This window comes from Brassica napus, chromosome C1 (genome assembly GCF_020379485.1).
Source record: "Brassica napus cultivar Da-Ae chromosome C1, Da-Ae, whole genome shotgun sequence".
Classification (NCBI taxonomy): Eukaryota; Viridiplantae; Streptophyta; class Magnoliopsida; order Brassicales; family Brassicaceae; genus Brassica; species Brassica napus.
The window spans coordinates 8,524,965-8,545,004 of record NC_063444.1 but is presented as its reverse complement, the minus strand read 5'-3'; the positions used below and the strand labels follow the sequence as shown (position 1 = coordinate 8,545,004).

At 37.0% G+C, this 20,040-nt stretch overlaps 2 protein-coding genes across 2 annotated transcripts; one reads left to right on the top strand and one right to left on the bottom strand.

Annotated features, from left to right (window-relative positions):
* Nucleotides 1-8,827: 8,827 nt before the first annotated feature.
* LOC106365922 (class V chitinase-like) lies at nucleotides 8,828-10,894 on the top strand. Its single transcript, XM_013805437.3, has 3 exons — nucleotides 8,828-9,562; nucleotides 10,151-10,540; nucleotides 10,610-10,894. The coding sequence occupies exons 1-3, from the start codon at nucleotides 8,863-8,865 to the stop codon at nucleotides 10,660-10,662; spliced, it is 1,143 nt and encodes a 380-aa protein (XP_013660891.1). The 5' UTR covers nucleotides 8,828-8,862; the 3' UTR covers nucleotides 10,663-10,894.
* Nucleotides 10,895-18,785: 7,891 nt separating this feature from the next.
* On the bottom strand, nucleotides 18,786-19,453 carry LOC106362647 (bifunctional aspartokinase/homoserine dehydrogenase 2, chloroplastic-like). Its single transcript, XM_022694205.2, has 2 exons — nucleotides 19,342-19,453; nucleotides 18,786-19,235 (listed from the first exon to the last, which is right to left on the bottom strand). The coding sequence occupies exons 1-2, from the start codon at nucleotides 19,408-19,410 to the stop codon at nucleotides 18,990-18,992; spliced, it is 315 nt and encodes a 104-aa protein (XP_022549926.1). The 5' UTR covers nucleotides 19,411-19,453; the 3' UTR covers nucleotides 18,786-18,989.
* Nucleotides 19,454-20,040: the final 587 nt, after the last annotated feature.

Here is a 20,040-nt window from a genome sequence, read left to right as displayed (position 1 = left end):
TTTTGAGCCTATCTACTGCCTTGGTGCACCACACTCTAAAGCTAGTATGATCCACTTGAACATGAAGACTCACACATGGGGAGATGCTAAGAGTTATGCTACATCAGCATGTGTATTAGACTCTTAGTAAGTGATTTGAATAGGAGAGGGTATCAAGTAAATAAGAGATTTTAGCAACAAAAAAAAAGGTAAATAAGAATTGGTTTGTGCATGTGAGAGTTTGGCATGCTCTATATTCACCCACCCTAGGGATCTATACTTGTCTCGTTCATTCTTTTTTTTTACATTCAATTCAGTGTGATAATTAGGAAGTTCAGGCCGATAGACTTTCTCTAAAGTCTACGATGCGCCGTTATGTTGATTGTATTGGCAAGTGGGACTAAATTTCGTATTTATCCGTTTAAGATGTAATTTTTCATAGAACCAATCAATAGATAGATCGTAAGATTGCTTGCAGAGACGGATATTATCAAGACTCGTTTCAAAAATCATTGTTTCCTTCTTCTGTGTGGTTCGCCGACAGGCAAAGACTCTTCACGACCATCTTTCCAACACGTGCACGTCTCGCCAATGGAGAAGGTTCGAACTTGTCAGCACCAGGCGCCTTGACCGATGAGTCATACTGCCACTTATAGTATTCATTGGTTTCTTGTCAGGCAAGAAATCATATAATATATAATTACATTAAATTTGAACAAAATCATTCGTAAGCATTTGGATAGTCTTTGTTTTGTTCATTGTATTTGAGTCTATAGGAGACGTGTGTAGAATATTCAACTTTGATACAATCATACAAATAAAGTCGATTATGCGTCCCTTGGTCCTAGCTTCCGCATTCATAGTACACTAATGTGTTGAAAAAACTAACATTTTGTTCCTTGTTATGAATCATGAAGTGGATGATCCATAATCTAGACCATACAAGTTTAAGACTAGAGTCCATTGAGAGTTTACATCCAGCCACATGGAAGACCTATTCAACTTTATGTCTTTATGAGTTTGACCATGTCATTATGTAGAGTATCTTTGTAATCAATTCTCCCTTTGACAATTCACCTTGTATGAACCACTATATATAGTGGTGTAAGCAATAAGAAATATACAACACATTCTCACAAATCTTCTCTCAAATCTTAACACGTTATCAGCACGAGACTCTCTCCACCTGAGCAATCCCATCCGCCGGCGATCATCTCTTTTCCGGCCATCTCTTCCGGCCCTCAGCCTTGCTCCCCCGGCCAAGTCTATCCTTCTCACGGTTTTCCGGCCAGCTCCTCCACCTCTCTCTCAACCAGCTCATCCGCGGATTAGCTCTCTCTCACGGTGGTCCATTCAGATCAATTTGGTGTTTTCTAAAAGGTAAACTAATCTATCCATAAAATCTAAGAACATCACATATCTGAATCCTGATTATTAGATCTATTTGAATCATAAAACTTATAAAAATCTATAGATCTAAAATTATCACAAATATTAATCTTTAATCTAAGATCTATATGAATCTTGACTCTAAAATTATTTGAATCTCTAAAGATCTAAGAATCTCTAAAAACTTATAAAACTTATTAATAATCTAAGATCTATATGAATCTTGTTTCTAAGAACTATTTGAAATTATAAAAGATATTAGAGAAAATCATAAACCTAGCAAGCCTTAAAATCGGTTCCCCTTTCTCCTATTTTGATCCGGCCTTAAATCCGGATTGACTAAAGGATTGAAACCCATAATCTTTGTTTGGCCGTATTACCGGCTGTATAGCCGTATGAATAAGCTGGCCATCAAAATCTTAATCCCATTCGATGTACTTACCGATCCAAATCGACCCTTATCCACATCAAAATCTCAAATCTCCTTGTTTGTTTTATAACCGGATATGTATCTTGATGGTCATTATACATATCAATTCCCTAAATCCTTTTTGCTTGATTTTTATCAATCCCCCAAACTCTAAGCAATAATCAGCTGAACCCCTAAATCCAAATCCGGCCATGATTTTTTTTTTCCGGCCATGACCTTTTCCGGCCACAATCTTTTCAGCCATAATCTTTCAGTCAAACCCAAAGATATCAAACTTAAATCCTAATCAATGCATATCTTTGACCATTGATGTTTTATATTGTAACTGATCAAAATTTAAAACTTTTATGATTGTTTTAAATGCATATCTTTGACTAGGTAGTATTTATCAAAATATTATAACATATAGTCTTGATTTAAATAGTTATGACATAGGCTAAAATAAATACTAAGTTGAAATCATTTGATCACATAGTTGTTTGTCAAAATTTATCTAAATCTAAACCGGCCTTGAAATCGGTTCATTATAGTTTGAACAAATGATATAAATTTATCTTGATCTAAAAACCAACCTTGAAAACTGATTTTGTGATGATTGAATTATATACTGATCATATATACATACTTGATAGGATCTATTAGATCAAACATGGATTAGTAAATTGTTAGATCATACACATATCATGAACTGATCATTTCCATGCATCTGCTTGTCATATAGTTTTATTAAAACTGAGCATGCATATATATAATAGATCATTCTAATCATGGAGAATTTAAAATAAAATCTAAATTGGTTCACATTGCATGCATCTAACTAGATTAAATCGGTTATTTTTAAAGTTAAGCATGTTTGTTTAATTTGAAAACATAAACAAGCTTTGAAACCGATTGATTGAAAATCTAATTGAATTTGTTCTAGACATATCCTGAATATTATAAAATTTTCTTGTCTTAGTTTACCCTGTAAAAGGGGGAAGGAATCGGTTTTTGCTTTATGATCTTTGAAACCAAATATCCTCATGCATTAGGAATCACATATAGATTGTTTAAGTCCAATGCTTAGTTCTGAACATGCATTCAGCTATTTCTTGATCCATGCATTTGCTTGATTTCATCCATCTTGCTTGATCTCATTTAATAAAATGATGATTGATCCTTATTCAAATTCTAAAGGGCCTTAATACCCTATATATATAATCAATCCAATTTGAATTATAATTAAAAGGATTACTAGATGCAATGATCAATTGATCATTCTCATACTAAGATTGCTTAAGCAAATAGATTATATAATTTGGGGTAAAGCCTTATTGAAATCATATACATTGATTTATTCTATTGCTTACATAGAATTCTGAGTGCTTGAATTACTCGTTAAATATTCAGATGTTGAGATTTGAACCTCAGATTACTCTGCCCTAAATCTCTCTGGAGATAATTACCTAGAATGGGTAAAGAATATTCTTGTTGTCCTGAGATCCAGAGGACTCGGACAATGCATCAATGAGTACAATGATATCATTGACAGTGAAAGGCATAGAGCTATAACGATTATTCGTTATCATCTCACTGAGGAATTAAGAGACCTGTATCTCCATGTTGAGGATCCTTGTGATCTTTGGTTACAATTAAAGAAAATGTTCAAACCGGTATCGTGGCAAAAGGCCAACCATGAATGGGAGATCCTCAGATTCCAGGATTTTGAATCCGTGGAGAAATATAATTCTACTCTGATGGATATTGCTTATAGTCTTGAACTATGTGGTGAAAGGATAACACATTATTCTTTATTATATAAGACCTACACCACATTCCATCCAAAGGATGTGTTGTTGCTACACACGGCTAAGAAGTTCACCACTTATAATGACCTTTTGTCATATCTTTTGGCTTCTGAACAAAGAAAGCAGAAAATCAAAGATACCATCAACAGATTTGACAAGCTTCAGAAAAGATACATTGAGCTAAAGAATAATGAGATGAGGCCTCCTATAGCTGATGAAGCTGAAGTTGAGCGCCATATGGCAACACATGCATTGTGAAGGCCATATTATATAATTGTCTTTTGACATTCTCATTTTCATGTTTCCTGAGTTTATGTTTCATGAATTGCTTTGATACTTTGCTTTATACACGACTTCATTAATAAAATGAATTACTTTGAGTTCATCATTATCTTATTCAAACTGTTGTTTGATAAGAAACTATATCTATATGCCTTTATTGTGCCAAGATAAATATGATTGAGGATTAATACCCCAACTCACTTTTCCAAAGAGTTCAAAGAAGCCTTTGACAAATGGCACGACATGCTCTGCCATCCAGGCTCAGTTATAAAATACTCTTGAACTCAACTGGACATTCCTTGAAAGAAAGGAAAAGAAGCTCGACCAAGGCTTTGCCTAAATGGCATTATATTCACCCTATAAGGTCCATTGAATTAAGAAGAAAAAATGGTTTCCAACAATGGACAAAAGGGAATAAGAGTACCTAAATTAAAATCGCCTAAGTGGTCGAGACTACATTCTCTATTGATCTAGTGATCAATATGATATTAGGCAAATAGCCAGGGCAATCATGTTTGATTAACCCACGAAATTTATCACTTAGATGGCATTACCATACTTAGCCATTCGGATTATGATGCAAATATTTAAAAGGGCACAAATGTTATCCCATAAGATCTCACGTGTGTGCAATATATCTATGCACAAGGGAATTTATTGTCCCAAGCACCACGAATTTGAGTATGTTCATGAGGGGGAGTGAGGACAAATCCCATGATACATGACCATACTAAAATCCGTGAAACATGGTCCACAACCATATTACATATTGGTTGAATTTGATATAAAGACCATTACCTATAAGGTTCAAATTCTAAAAGTCCATATGCTTGGGGACACCATGAGTTATAAAAGAATGAACCTGCATCAGGCCATAGTAATTATATCAGGCCATATAAGTGATCATAGATATTCCCACCTCAGACTGATACGGGTCATGAGTCCAGACATATATCATCTTAAGATATTATGAAAGAATCCACCACAAATATATGTGCCATCTAAGATCATGTGATCTTAGAATCTCATAAAGAGGATTGGAAATATATGTTGGATATATATTATGAATATACTTTCTCCATAAGTTTAAAAGAAACCTTGAGCCAAAATGGGTGATCTAATTATAGACCAAGGAACAAGGATTACATAAGGTTTATGAATCCGAATATCCAACAATGAAAGGAGAAAAGTAATAAGCTGGTATAAAGAATGATAAAGAATGGTATCTACCATCTGGTATCAACCATCAATGTCTTGGCAAAGATCCTCGGACTAGAAAATAATTTATAGACGTCCATATGCTACAATGATAGCAAAATAAAATGCCAGACACATTGACCCGAGAGAAAGAATGACTATGTCATCCCAGCTTAGCACCACACGGTTTTGATGTCTTAAAGACACAACCAAGTTGCTACAAAGTCTATATAAGATAGACCAAATAAATGTTCCAAATAAAGTTCCATAAATTCTAAGGAACCTCGGAAAGAAAGAAAGGTGCATGAGATAAAATCCGAGTTTTATTAAAGGAAACCATTCCAGACATTGAGATATAAGGCTGGCCAGCTGAACAACTAGGTACCATACCATATAGCTTGGGACGCCAAGTTATAAGGTTATTAAGGTCCTAGATAATGAAATCTCAAATTGATTTATACCATGTCTGGAACTAAAAGGAACTATATATATATATATATATATAAGTGTGTCGACACATACATTCATAGAAAATGCGCAAGTATGTAGCACATGAATACAAAGATATGTATCGAGGATCATAAACCCACACAAGAGTACTCATAATGAATAATGAAAGAAACGTGGGGTTTAAAGTGATATATAAAAGGCGTATTGTATTGGCCATGAATATGTAAACGCCATATGATGCCCAGTGAATATATAAATCCTGAAAGAAAGATAAATCGTGAGACAGACCAGAAAAGGTCTATATAATCCAATGTGGTGGATACTACTACATATTTCACTACATATGATATCTGGAAGAAATTCAAAGAATGTAGTATGCTATATATGACTCACTGGATGATGATGATAATATTATTGGTACCAAAAGGTTTACCAAACGGTATTGAGCTCATAATCAAAAGATGAGAAAAGAAGTTCCTCTTGAACAGCATTTTCCTAAAGTTGTTCATGGACTGAATTAAATTACTACATGTAAGCAAGTGAAGAGTTCTATAAGAACAATTCAAATCAGTCCATAGAGGACTTTTAAATTCCTTGTGTTTTATACTAACCAGCCTAAGATAGGTTAAATGGTTATTCATTAAACCTTAGAAAAAGTTATAGACCATCACCACAAATTAGCCAAATTTTGGTAATACTTATGGTTGGTCGAATTCTCAGCATGAACCAACCAAGCTGTGGTATGAATGAATAAGCTATCATAAAGATAAGCTATAAGATCGAAGTTCATCTTTGAACAAAAGGTATAGGACCACATTATGCGTCCATATGCGACCCAACGGGTCCGACCATCATATATGAAGATAATGCAGCTTGCATTGCTCAACTCAAAGACGGGTATATCAAAGGTGACCGAACCAAACATATTCTACCCAAGTTCTTCTTTACCCATGAGTTGCAGAAAGTTGGAGAGGTCAACGTGCTTCAGATCCGGTCTAGTGAAAACTCAGCCGGCCTCTTCACCAAATCATTGCCCTCTTGCACATTCAGGAAGTTCACGCAACAAGATTGGCACGCGTAGACTCAAGGACCTTCAGTGATGTCCAAATCAGGGGGAGTAATGTGTGTTGTACTCTTTTTCCTTTTTCTGATTTCCCTTTTTACCACATTGGGTTTTGGGTTTTCCGGGAGAAGTTTTAATGAGGCAACATTAGCATGTTACAAACCCTATATGGTTATGGCATCCAAGGGGGAGTGTTATGAATCATAAAGTGGATGGTCCATAACCTAGACCATACAAGTTAAAGACTAGAGTCCATTGGGGGTTTACATCCAGTCACATGGAAGACTCATTCAACCTTATGTCTTTATGAGTTTGACCATGTCATTATGTAGAGTATCTTTGTAATCAATTCTGCATTTGACTCTACCTTGTATGAACCACTATATATAGTGGTGTAAGCAATAAAAAATATACAACACATTCTCACAAATCTTTTCTCAAATCTTAACATTCCTGAATTTGTCTCTTATGCGAATATGCGTTTTTTTGCCAGAAAAAAAAAAGAAAGTAGAAACACGTTTTTGTTGGAAAAATGGAAATTATAAGATATTATGAATTTAATGTGTTCATGAAATTAAAATAGATCAAATATAATACTAACTAAGCGAGCTTGTATTTGACTAATGATTTAGGATCAGTCTAGTTTAAACGAAGCGATTGAAGATGTGATTACGGTTGTTTGAGTTTGTAAAAGCGGATACCGACAGTTTTAAGTGTTATTAAGCGATTTGTATGACTGGTGCAATAACTAAAATTTAGTGCACTTATGTTTGATAGGCTATTAAAATGAATCAGCAATTAAATAATAAATTAATAATATTAATACATTATATAACTAGAAAGTATTAAAAATTATATTTCTGTAATAAAATATAAAAAATATTATTTAATGATTTTTTCTTTTTGAACATTATTATTAGATTTTTAAAATTAAAGAGGATGTCATTGATTTAATGCTTTTAAGAATTTTAAATTTTAATTATTTTATTTCATATTTAAATAAAGTTTTCTAAAATATTTTTATTTACCATCTGCAACCAGTAAACATTAGCTAGAACCATTCTTTGAAATGGTTTACAAGATTGTTGTTAATAACCGTTATCACCCATGAACGCCAATCAAGTATTCATGTAATCTGAATCGCTTTTTCGTTCGAAAACATAGGAGGGTAAGTAGATTGCATCTGAATCGCATTACTATTTACAGATTGGATCAATTACTTGGCATCCAAACTGCATCGTTCACACATTCAAATCAGACTCATACCTAATCCTGAAGGCACAGTCAAAGCTGTTATAATCCACTTGAACATAAAGACTCACACATAGAGGTGATAAGTGATAGCTATCAAGTGATTAAGAGATTGATTTGAGAGAGTTTGGCATGCTCTAGAAGCATCCTGTAATTCTACACGTCGCTCTTTGATTCTTTGTTTATTTATTTACTTCAGTTCAAATTAGAATTATCCAGTTTACAATTTTAAACTTATCAAGAGATCTTTATGATATGCCAGATATAACATATTTGTTAGAACTTACATTGATTAGCTATGTCTACGTGGGGATAACTATTATCTTGTATGTATTACCGAATATAATTCCCTCACTCTCAAGCTGCTTTTGGGGAAAATCTATCCACTTATCATTTACCATATTCCAAACCTTTATTATCATACAATATACATGTAAATATCTCTGGAACGGTTTTGTACTCAAGACTTGTGATTGGTCGTTTGCAAAAGAAAATATTATCAAGATTGGTTTCAAAAATCTTTGTTTCTTTCTTGTGTATTTGTGTTTGGCAGTTTTTCGACAGACAAAGACTCTTCACGACCATATTTAATCCAACACGTCTAGAGAATGGAGAAGGTTCTACTCTTGGAACCCTCGTTATCTAAATCGAGCTTGTCAGTACCAGACGCATTAACCGATGAGTCACACTACCATTTATAGTACTTACCGATTTCTTGCCGATTTCTTGCCGATTTCTTGCGTCACAAGAAATCATATCATATAACAATCAAAATAATTTTAAACAAAATCTTCCGTAAGCCTTTGATTATTCTACAAAATACGTGAGTGGACTATTCAACTTCGACATAAATGACGTTGTGATTATATGTCGCTTGGTCCAAGCTTTCGCATTCATATGACACTTGTGTGCGGAAAAATAGAAACGCAAATCACGTCCCAAGACTTTTCGCTTTCGTGAGATTTTAACGGAGTAAAATTTCTCAATAAATACACAACAAACCCCATTACTATGTCTCCCACAGAAACTCAACAATGACTTCCACAAAACCCATATCACTCCTTGTCTCCATCACTTTCTTCTTCTCTCTCCTCCTCAGTTCATCCTCAGCCCAGTCCGTCGTCAAAGCTTCCTACTGGTTCCCAGGGAGTGAGTATCCCGTCACCGACATTGACTCATCTCTCTTCACTCACCTCTTCTGCGCATTCGCTGATCTCAACGCTCAAACCAATCAAGTCACCATCGCCTCCGCGAGCCAACAGAAGTTCTCCACTTTCACTCAAACCGTCCAACGGCGAAACCCTTCTGTGAAAACCCTCTTGTCCATCGGCGGTGGAGCCGCTGATAAAACCGCGTTTGCGTCCATGGCAAGTAACCCCACTTCTCGAAAATCGTTCATTGATTCTTCGATAAGACTTGCGAGATCGAATGGCTTCCACGGTCTTGACCTAGACTGGGAGTATCCGAGCAGTGCTACGGAGATGAGCAACTTCGGGACGCTGCTTCGAGAATGGCGATCAGCGGTTGTAGCAGAAGCTAGTAGCAGTGGTAGACAGCGTTTGCTTTTGGCGGCTGCGGTTTTCTACTCCAACAATTACTATTCGGTACTGTACCCGGTTCAAGCCGTTGCCGACAGTCTGGATTGGGTTAATCTTATGGCCTATGATTTTTATGGACCGGGTTGGTCTAAAGTAACCGGTCCACCTGCCGCTTTGTATGACCCTTCAAACGCAGGTACTTCACTAACCTAACCAACCAAATAAATTGGGACACATTAATAACCAAAACTTGTAAATGAAGAATATAAACAAATAAATGTTTCAAAAAATGAAATTTGATTTTTTTCGGTTATGTATGGTTCACTTGTATTGAAGTTGGTTCAATGAGTGTGAAAACATATTAAGATCAATTTTCGAAAATTATTGGTCTAGTTTCGGTTGGAAATTTTGGTTTGGTTTATATAAGATTGTAAAGAAAACAAGCCAAGGGTAAGAGAGTTTCTCAAATTGAATATCTAAAAGTAAAAATACAATTTATATTTATATTTATATTTAATTTGTGAGTATTATTTAAGAAAGACATGTCAAATTAAATACTAAAGTAAAAATACAATTTATATTTATATTTAATATGTGACTATTATTTTGGCTTGGTCTATATATGATTTTCTTGAACTTTTAAAATATTCACAAATTAAAAATACTAATAATTATAGTATTATATATTGGGAGAGATTCTAGTTTAAATTTTTTTTAATGAGTTTCGCGCTGGAAATATGAATAAATACCGGTTTTGTTTGAATACTAAACCGGTTAATGATAGGTCCAAGTGGCGACGCTGGAGTAAGATCATGGACACAAGCTGGACTTCAAGCGAAGAAAGCAGTCTTGGGATTTCCATACTACGGCTACGCATGGCGTCTCTCAAACGCAAACAGTCACAGCTACTACGCGCCTACAACCGGAGCTGCGATATCAGCGGACGGTTCTATCGGATACGGTCAGATAAGGAAGTTCATAGTTGATAACAGAGCAACAACGGTTTATAACTCCTCGGTGGTCGGAGATTACTGTTACGCAGGGACGACTTGGATTGGATACGATGATAATCAGAGTATCGTGACGAAAGTTAGATACGCTAAGCAGAGAGGTTTGCTTGGTTACTTCTCTTGGCATGTTGGAGCTGACGATAATTCTGGTCTATCTCGTGCAGGTTCGAATTAATTTTACTGTTATTTTTATATGAATCTATGAGGTAATATTTTTGTTTTGGATTGTACAGCGTCACGTGCATGGGATGCTGCGGCAACCACCAGAACTATACAGGAGTATTAAGGCTCTCCACTGTTCCGACTACGGCAAGTGGCGATATTTTTCTCAGTGACTATACATTATACAAACAAATAAGCGTTTCTATTTGCGTGTATGTTGTCAATGGAAAGGGAACAATAATATCAAGATAATAAAAGCAAGAAGCATAAGTTATTAATGCTTCTTTTATATATTAAGCAGCAAATAAAAACAATTTTAAATTAAATCCAATAAAATTTGATATTATATTTTTACATTTTCTCTCATAGAAGATGAGCTATACGACGTACGCGTTTCACAAAACTGATCATAATATGAAACTCGAGTTCCAGCCGGACGGATTGAATGGACAAATTTGTCAAATGTTATAACCAGATTTTTGTTTAGTTGAAAAGCATTGTTTGTTTTTTCTGCAATGCAGAAAATTTGGATTGAATTCTAAATGACTAAGTATACAAGGTTGACTGGAAAACCACTAGCAATATATAGCCCACAAGGTCAAGCCACAATAATAATTGGTACATAGACCAACTATATGTATACATACTGTTAGCAGTAGTTTAATTTTTCTAAAACAATGAGCCAAAATAATAAAACCGACTGAAATGTAATCCATCAAAAACCCATATTGTTAGTATAGTAGTTTAATTTTTCTAAAACAATGAACCGAAATAATAAAACCGACTGAAATGTAATCCATGATCAAACCCAGTCACAAATTGTTTACATCTGTTTTCACACTCAATTGCTACCGAACACACAAGTATAAATAATTTTTTTTTTTTGATAAACCGTATCGGCTGATCGGGTCGGTCCCGAGAGGAACGTGTTGGTATAAGTTTGAAGATGATTAAACAAGAATAGAGACTTGCGGAGCAAGCTACAAGGAGTCCTTATCCAAGTGTGATTCTAGATAGGGGTGTCAATTCGGGCTGGCCCGGCCCGGCCCGGCCCAAACCCGCTAAGCCCGTAAATATTTGAGTCCGGCCCGGCCCGGCCCGAAAATAATTTGGGCCTAGAATTCAAAGCCCGGCCCGGCCCTTATAGGGCTATAGGGCTTTTCGGGCTTTTGTGGGCTTTTCGAAAAATAATTTGTCATTGTCACTTCCATCGTTTTAATACATGTGAATTTTCATTAAAACAAAAGAGTTTCATTTAAAAAAAATAAAAAATATATAAAGTGAGTTTAAAATTTTCTTCTCTATCACAAATTTTTTATTTTTTCGTATGCTTTAAAAACATTTTATACACAAACCAAATTTAATAAGATTTAAATAATCAATTATCAATTAAAACAAAAAAATATAAGAGAACAAAATTTATGATAAACATGGTCAAACGTTTCATACTTTGTATTTTGAAAATAAAAAAATGTTGTACATGAAAGAAGAAGGTACTTTTGTAAAATTTAAAATGTAACACGATGAAACAATAAAGTGCATTAACAACTTTTATATTTGCTTTATTAGAGTTTGAATAAAAATATTAAAATAATATATCAATATTAATAATAGTTTCGATTACAAGAAAGAAGGATAATATTTACGCTAAAATATAAATTTCGGGTTTTCAGGCCGGCCCTAGCCAAACGGGCTTAAGCCCAAAATACCCAAAGCCCAAATGGGCTTAGCCCGAAAGGCCCAATTTTTGTTTGGGCTTATAAAGCTAAGCCCAAGCCCAGTAATTTTTAGGGCTGGGCGGGTTCAGGCTACGGGCTTCGGCCCTAATTGACATGTCTAATTCTAGATAAAGATAGAAGTTGTTTTGGAGTTATCTATAACATTAAGTCTTTACTAATAGGATTAGGATTTACTTGTTAGCTATATATATATAGATCCATTGAGTTAAGGATGAATCGTGTGTGTGAGATTGAGATTGTGCGTGTTTGAGGTTTTTGAGTTGAGTTTTCCTTGAGCTAATATAAGAGAGTGATTCTTATAAAGTCAATCGCATATACATATTAGCATTCGAGTTGTTAGTTTCAATAAGTGGTATCAGAGCCTAAACAAAATTGAAACTATGGGAGATCTTACGGTTGTTACTGCGAAACAGAAAGAGACAGGATCATCATCGATAAAGTGCCCCATATTGAACTCTACGAACTATACGGTCTGGGCAATTAAGATGAAGATTCTACTAAAGGTAATTTGGAACTAATTGAGGTAGAAGGAGGAGACGACGAAAAAAACAATATGGCCATGGCGTTGCTAGTCCAATCTATACCAGAAGCTCTCGTCCTCCAAGTCGGTGAGTTGGATACGACAAAGAAGGTTTGGGACGCGATTAAGACAAGACACATGGGTGCTGATAGAGTGAAGGAAGCTCGCCTTCAGACACTTATGGCGGACTTCGACCGATTGAAGATGAAAGACGATGAATCCATTGATGATTTCACAGGGAGACTCTCTGAGATTTCTTCTAAATCTGCTGCGCTTGGAGAAGAGATAGAGGAAACAAAGCTCGTCAAGAAGTTCCTCAAGAGTCTCCCCCGTAGAAAGTATATACATATTGTAGCGGCATTGGAGCAAGTCTTGGATCTCAAGACAACAAGTTTTGAAGATATAATCGGACGACTGAAAGCCTACGAAGAACGTGTTACTGAAGAAGAAGAAACATCTGAAGAAACGGGAAAACTAATGTACACAAACTCAGAACATCAGAGTACCCGTAGCTTTAACGGTGAAAACAGAGGCCGTGGCCGTGGAGGACATTACTTTGGAAGAGGAAGAGGTCGCGGAAGGTACAATGGCTACGTGAGAGATGCATCGAGAGTCACATGCTATAGGTGTGATAAGGTGGGACACTATGTCACAGACTGTCCCGATCGCCTGCTTAAGTTACAAGAAACACAAGAGACTAAAGAAGAAGAAACACATGAAGCTGATGAGCTGATGTTAAACGAAGTTGTGTTCCTGAATGAAGAGAAGGTGAAACCTAACACCTTCGAGACTGATCTAGACAAGACAAACGTGTGGTATCTAGACAATGGAGCTAGTAATCACATGAGTGGAGATCAATCGTACTTCACCACGCTAGACGAGACAATCACTGGAAAGGTCAAGTTTGGTGATGACTCCCGCATCGACATTAGAGGAAAAGGAAGTATTACTTTCAGATTCAAGAGTGGAGTAAAGAAGGTGATGTCAAATGTGTACTTCATACCAGCACTTAAAAGTAACATCATAAGCTTGGGCCAAGCTACAGAGGCTGGATGTGAAGTCAGGATGAAAGAAATCTGTTGCTTGTCTACGATCGTGATGGGAGGCTCTTAATAAAAACCAGTAGAGGAAGGAATCGATTGTACAAAGTTACACTCGAAGCTGAGAGTTCCTTGTGTCTTCAAGTGATGATGCCTGACGCCTCTAGCAAGTGGCATACAAGGCTAGGACACATCAACTATGAGAACTTAAGACTTATGGTGGACAAGGAGTTGGTTACAGGAGTACCAAAGATCACCGTCACAAAGAAGACTTGTGTATCATGCTTACTTGGTAAGCAATCCAGACAATCGTTTCCCCAATCAACAACATTCAGAGCGTCACAGAAACTGAAGTTACTACACGGTGACCTTTGTGGTCCGATCAATCCGCCGACGATTGGTAAGAATAGATATGTCTTTGTGATAATAGATGACCATTCTCGCTACATGTGGACATTGTTGCTGAAAGAAAAAGGCGAAGCGTTTGGAAAGTTCAAGAAGTTCAAAGTCTCTGTCGAACAAGAAACTGGAATCTCAATCAAAACCCTTCGAACAGATAGGGGAGGAGAGTTTACATCTCTAGATTTTAATACCTTCTGCGAAGAAAACGGCATCCAGCGACACTTGACTGATCCGTACTCTCCTCAACAGAACGGCGTGGTTGAGAGACGTAACCGGACGATACTGGAGATGACAAGGAGTATGCTAAAGCATATGAGTGTTCCTAACTATATGTGGGGAGAAGCGGTGAGACACGCTACGTATCTTATCAACCGAGCTGCGACTAGAACCTTAAAAGCCAAGACTCCCTACGAGGTCTTTAAAGGTAGAAAACCTAACATATCACATCTTCGAGTGTTTGGTTGCTTAGGATACGCAAAGATAGTAGCTCCCTACAGGAAGAAGCTGGATGATCGGTCTCGAGCACTAGTTCATCTGCGAACAGAACCTGGAACAAAAGCTTACCGACTGTTTGATCCAGTAAGCTAGAAGATTAGCGTGAGCAGAGATGTGGTATTTATGGAAGAAGAAAGTTGGAGCTGGAATGAGAGTAAGAAGGAAACTGATAAAGATATTGACTCGTTTAGTGTCAAACTTGGAGAGTTTGGAAACATAGGATTAAGAGAGATTGATTACATCTTGAAGACACAAGGAGACACCAATGCTGCGACAACAAAACAAGAAAGTGAGCGAGATGATACTGATAGTGATAATAATTCAGTGGAAGTGTCCGATGATGAAGAAGAGCATGAAGGGCAACCACAGCTGAGACGTTCCACAAGGATCAAAACTACACCAGAATATCTCTCTGACTATATTCTTTTGTCGGAAACAGAATGCGAGTGGCTTCTTATGGCGATCAATGAAGAACTGTGGGACTTCTCAGAAGCAAAAGGTATGAAGGTGTGGCTTAAAGCTTTTGAGGATGAGATTTGTTCTATTGAAAGGAATCAAACATGGATCCTAGTTGACCTACCAGTAGGAGTTAAACCCATTGGTCTAAAGTGGGTTTTTAAGGTTAAACGAAATCCAGATGGAAGCGTGATCAAATACAAGGCAAGGTTGGTAGCCAAAGGTTATGTTCAAAGGCATGGGATTGACTACGATGAAGTGTTTGCTCCAGTTGCTAGGATTGAATCAATCCGACTTATCATTGCTTTGGCGGCATCACACGGATGGGAAGTACATCAGTTAGATGTAAAGACTGCCTTTCTCCATGGTGATCTGAAAGATGAGGTCTATATGTCACAACCAGAAGGATTTGAAGTTAAAGGAAGTGAGGAGAAGGTCTATAAGCTGTCTAAGGCCCTCTACGGACTAAAACAAGCTCCTAGAGCTTGGAATGATAAGTTGAATCAGATCCTGAGAGAACTGAAGTTCACACGGTGCAGCAAAGAGGCTTCGGTGTATCAAAGTAGGCTTGGAGAACATTTACTTATTGTGGCTGTGTATGTGGATGATTTGCTAGTGACAGGCTCGGATTTGTCAATGATAACACGGTTCAAGGAAGAGATGGAGGCCAAGTTCGAGATGAGTTACTTGGGGAGATTGACATACTACTTGGGCATAGAGGTACTGCAACATGATGATGGAATTACATTGCAGCAAGAGAGGTATGCGTCAAAGATACTTGTTGAGACAGGGATGGATGGATGTAACTCTGCTCAAGTACCAATGGACATGAACCTGAAGCTCTCAAAGGCAATTGAAGAGAACTCTGTCGACGAGAAGAAGTATAGAAGGAGTATTGGTTTTTTGCGCTATCTGATACACACACGCCCTGATCTGTCATACATCATTGGGGTGTTGAGTAGATACATGGTCGACCCAAAAATGTCTCACGATGCTGCATTGAAGCATGTTCTGAGGTATTTACGTGGGACGTTTTCACACGGCCTTACCTATAAGCGAGCAAGCAAGACAAAGCTACTAGGATACAGCGACAGTTCATTGAACGTAGATGTTGATGACGGTAGAAGCATAACAGGTCACATGTTCTATCTTGAGGAAAGTCCTATTACTTGGTGTTCACAAAAGCAAGAGATAGTGGCATTGTCATCTTGTGAAGCTGAGTTCATGGCAGCCACTGAAGCAGCAAAGCAGGCAATATGGCTCCAAGAACTCCTAAGTGAGATCACCGGCGACGAGTGTGAGAAAGTGATCATACGGGTAGATAACAAGTCTGCGATATCACTCACCAAGAATCATGTTTTTCATGGACGTTCCAAGCACATTCATAGGAGATACCATTTCATAAGAGAGTGTGTCGAGAAGGGACTGGTTGATGTCGAGCATGTCTCAGGAGACAAGCAGAAGGCAGATATACTGACAAAAGGACTTGGTAGCATCAAATTTAAAAGTATGAGAGAGTTCATCGGTGTTCAAGACACATCAGAAATCAACTTCAAGTTTAAAGGGGGAAATGTTGGAATAAGCTTGAAGATGATTAAACAAGAATAGAGACTTGCGGAGCAAGCTACAAGGAGTCCTTGTCCAAGTGTGATTCTAGATAAAGATAGAAGTTGTTTTGGAGTTATCTATAACATTAAGTCTTTACTAATAGGATTAGGATTTACTTGTTAGCTATATATATAGATCCATTGAGTTAAGGATGGATCGTGTGTGTGAGATTGAGATTGTGTGTGCTTGAGGTTTTTGAGTTGAGTTTTCCTTGAGCTAATATAAGAGAGTGATTCTTATAAAGCCAATCGCATATACATATTAGCATTCGAGTTGTTAGTTTCAATAGAACGCACTTAGTGCTACAGAGTGGACTAGTCCGAAAGCGTACCACACTGCCTGACCCGAGTTTGGAATACCCTTCCGACTAATGCCAGGGGGTGGACCAATCATATGTTATGGTCCACCATGTAAACCACTTGAGCCGAAACCCAAGCCCAGACTGGCCAAGTAGTGATAATTTAGTTCTCAGGGGGAATCGAACCTAGAACTGATGTGGGTATATACCAAGCCCCAAGAAATTGCCCTAGGCTACTAATTTCTCACCCCGTATAAATAATTTATTATGATACATTTTCACTATGCATATCATTTTTTCCCCTTTAAACCGCTTTATAATTAAGATGATCAAGCGGAGACTCGGGCGTCAGGAATTGGACTAAAGCGGGACTTCCGGGCGAAGAAAGCAGTGTTAGTGTTTCGATACAATAGCTGGGCATGGACTCTTGCAAACCCCAATGATAATAGCTATGGTGCAGAAACCATCGGACCAGCGATATCAAAATATGGTGATAAGTTGAGAACAGATGCATTCAGGTAAATAGGTAATAGCGAACGGAGCGACAAGTACGGTGCATGGTGATTAGGTGGTAGGAGTTACAAGTTAAGGAGATAAGGTTGCCACACTCTGGACAAGTCAAGGAGAAATACAAAAATGAAAAAAAAATAATTAATATAAAGTTCGAAGCTTGTAGGTTATCATATAAATTATGGTTAAATTGGTGGATTTAGCTATAATTGAGAAAAATCTACCGGGTTGATGATATACATTTTACTTAACTCATTGATCTTAAAATAACGACTGGATTAATGAATTTCTTTACAATATTTATTTGTTTATGGCAGTAATAGGGCTGGACAACATATCAGACCTGAAGAACTGACCGGAAACCAATCCAAAAATCTGGGTGAACCAGATCGGACCTGAGGTAAATAACTGAATAGATCCTGAATTGCTATTCTTAATTGCTATATCCGAAGAACCAGTACTGAACCCGACCCGGAACGAGAACATAATGAGTATCCAAAAATATCCAAAATGTAACATATATTTAAAAATATTAGTTATAATTATACTGATAAATATTTTAATAGTTAAAACTAAAATCATAAATTAAATATATTAGTTATTTTTCAATACTTTGTGTATTTTAGGATAAAATATGATAGTTTGGATAGAAATACTCAAACAAAACCATGTTTAATGAATACTTTTGGTTATTTTGATAGTTTATATACAAAATACCAAACCGAATCGGGTAATATGGTTATGATAGATACAAATATCCGTATCCAAACCCGTTTCATATACATGGTTATTCGGTTATTTTCAGGTTTCTTTACATCAAAACCGAACTCATTCGGACCTGACTTGAACCCAATCCGAAGTTTTGTAATACCCGAACAAGGCCTAATTTCAAAACCCGATATCCGAAAAGACGTACCCAAACACCCGGGCCTAGGCGGTATGGTTGCTAACCTGAAGCTATGACCGATAAGATGTGAACAACTAGCAAGGATTGGATTTAACCGTTCAGATGCTTGTGATTATGTTATGTTAAAAGAATCTAATCGAAACTCCAAGACAATTCAGAGAAATTACACGTTGCAAATAAGCTTCAGTAACGCACGAATGGTTTTGTATCTTCTCAATAGCTATATGTAGTACATCAAAAATGTACGGGTAATATTCTCAATGCCCGTTTTATTAAATAGCAAATCGTTTATTACTGCATCAATCAAAGAACATCAAATCCAACAAATCTAGTTGCTATTGTACATGTTTACCACAAAAACAACAAAGATCAGCTACGAATAAGTCAAGAAATGACCAAGCAAAATGTTGTTGATCCGTAGAATCGTAGCTGATAATTTTAATACGGAGATAAGCAAAACTGATCATCGTAACCTGTTAAGACGGTGCAACTAGATACGATGCGAGCCTTAACATGTCGCTGAATATACCACCGGCCGTGACTTGAGCACCAGCACCAGGTCCTCGGACAATCAATGGATGATCCTTGTATCTTGTCGTTGTGAATGCTATTATATTGTCTGAACCTGCCATCTGTGCAAATGGATGATCTTTCTTGTATCTTCGTAGCTCCACTGTTCCCTTTTGGTTTACTGTGTCCACCACTCCAACGTATCTCAGGACCTGAATCAAGAGTTTACATATATATAGTTGATATGGTCAAATTGATCCAAGGACATGCTAATTAGCCGGTTTAAGATCACTGGAAATTTATGGTGAATGATCTTACTTCCCCGGAGTTCTCAGCTTCTAGCCTTTCTTTTGCCAGGTCTCCGTCGTACTGTGGGAGTTTCTCCATGAATTCTTCAGCAGAAGTGCCTCCCTGAAAGTAGATTGAGAATAACATAAGAATACGGATATTGATTTCTCAACTGATTTTGATGTTAATGAGATATATAAGATGATGGTTTACTTTTAGAGGTTCTGGGACGAGACTTCTAATGGGAAGATCAGAGAGGTCCAATTTAAGTCCAGATTCTCGAGCGAGAATAATCACCTGCACAACAGAAAGATTATTGATTCCATGAGTGACTATCATAAGTTAACTTTGCTGCAACAATTGTTTGATGCTACTCTATTTATCTTTCTTGCAACATCAGTTCCAGATAAATCATCATTTGGATCAGGCTCAGTGAAACCTGCTTTCTTTGCTTCAGCCACAACCTCGCTGAAACTTCGATCTCCAACAAAGTTGTTGAATAGATAACTCAAAGTTTCACTAGAACAAAAACACAAAGACAGGCCCACTACAAGAAAACAGCGGTATTCTGACGGACATTCCGACGGAAAATGAAATCCTCGTAATATCCCGAGGAATTTCCGAGGAAACACAAAATTTGGTTTCCTCGGAATATACCGACGGAATTCCGAGGAAATATCAATCTGTCGGAATATTCCGAGGAAATTCCGAGGAAACATGTGTTCTTCG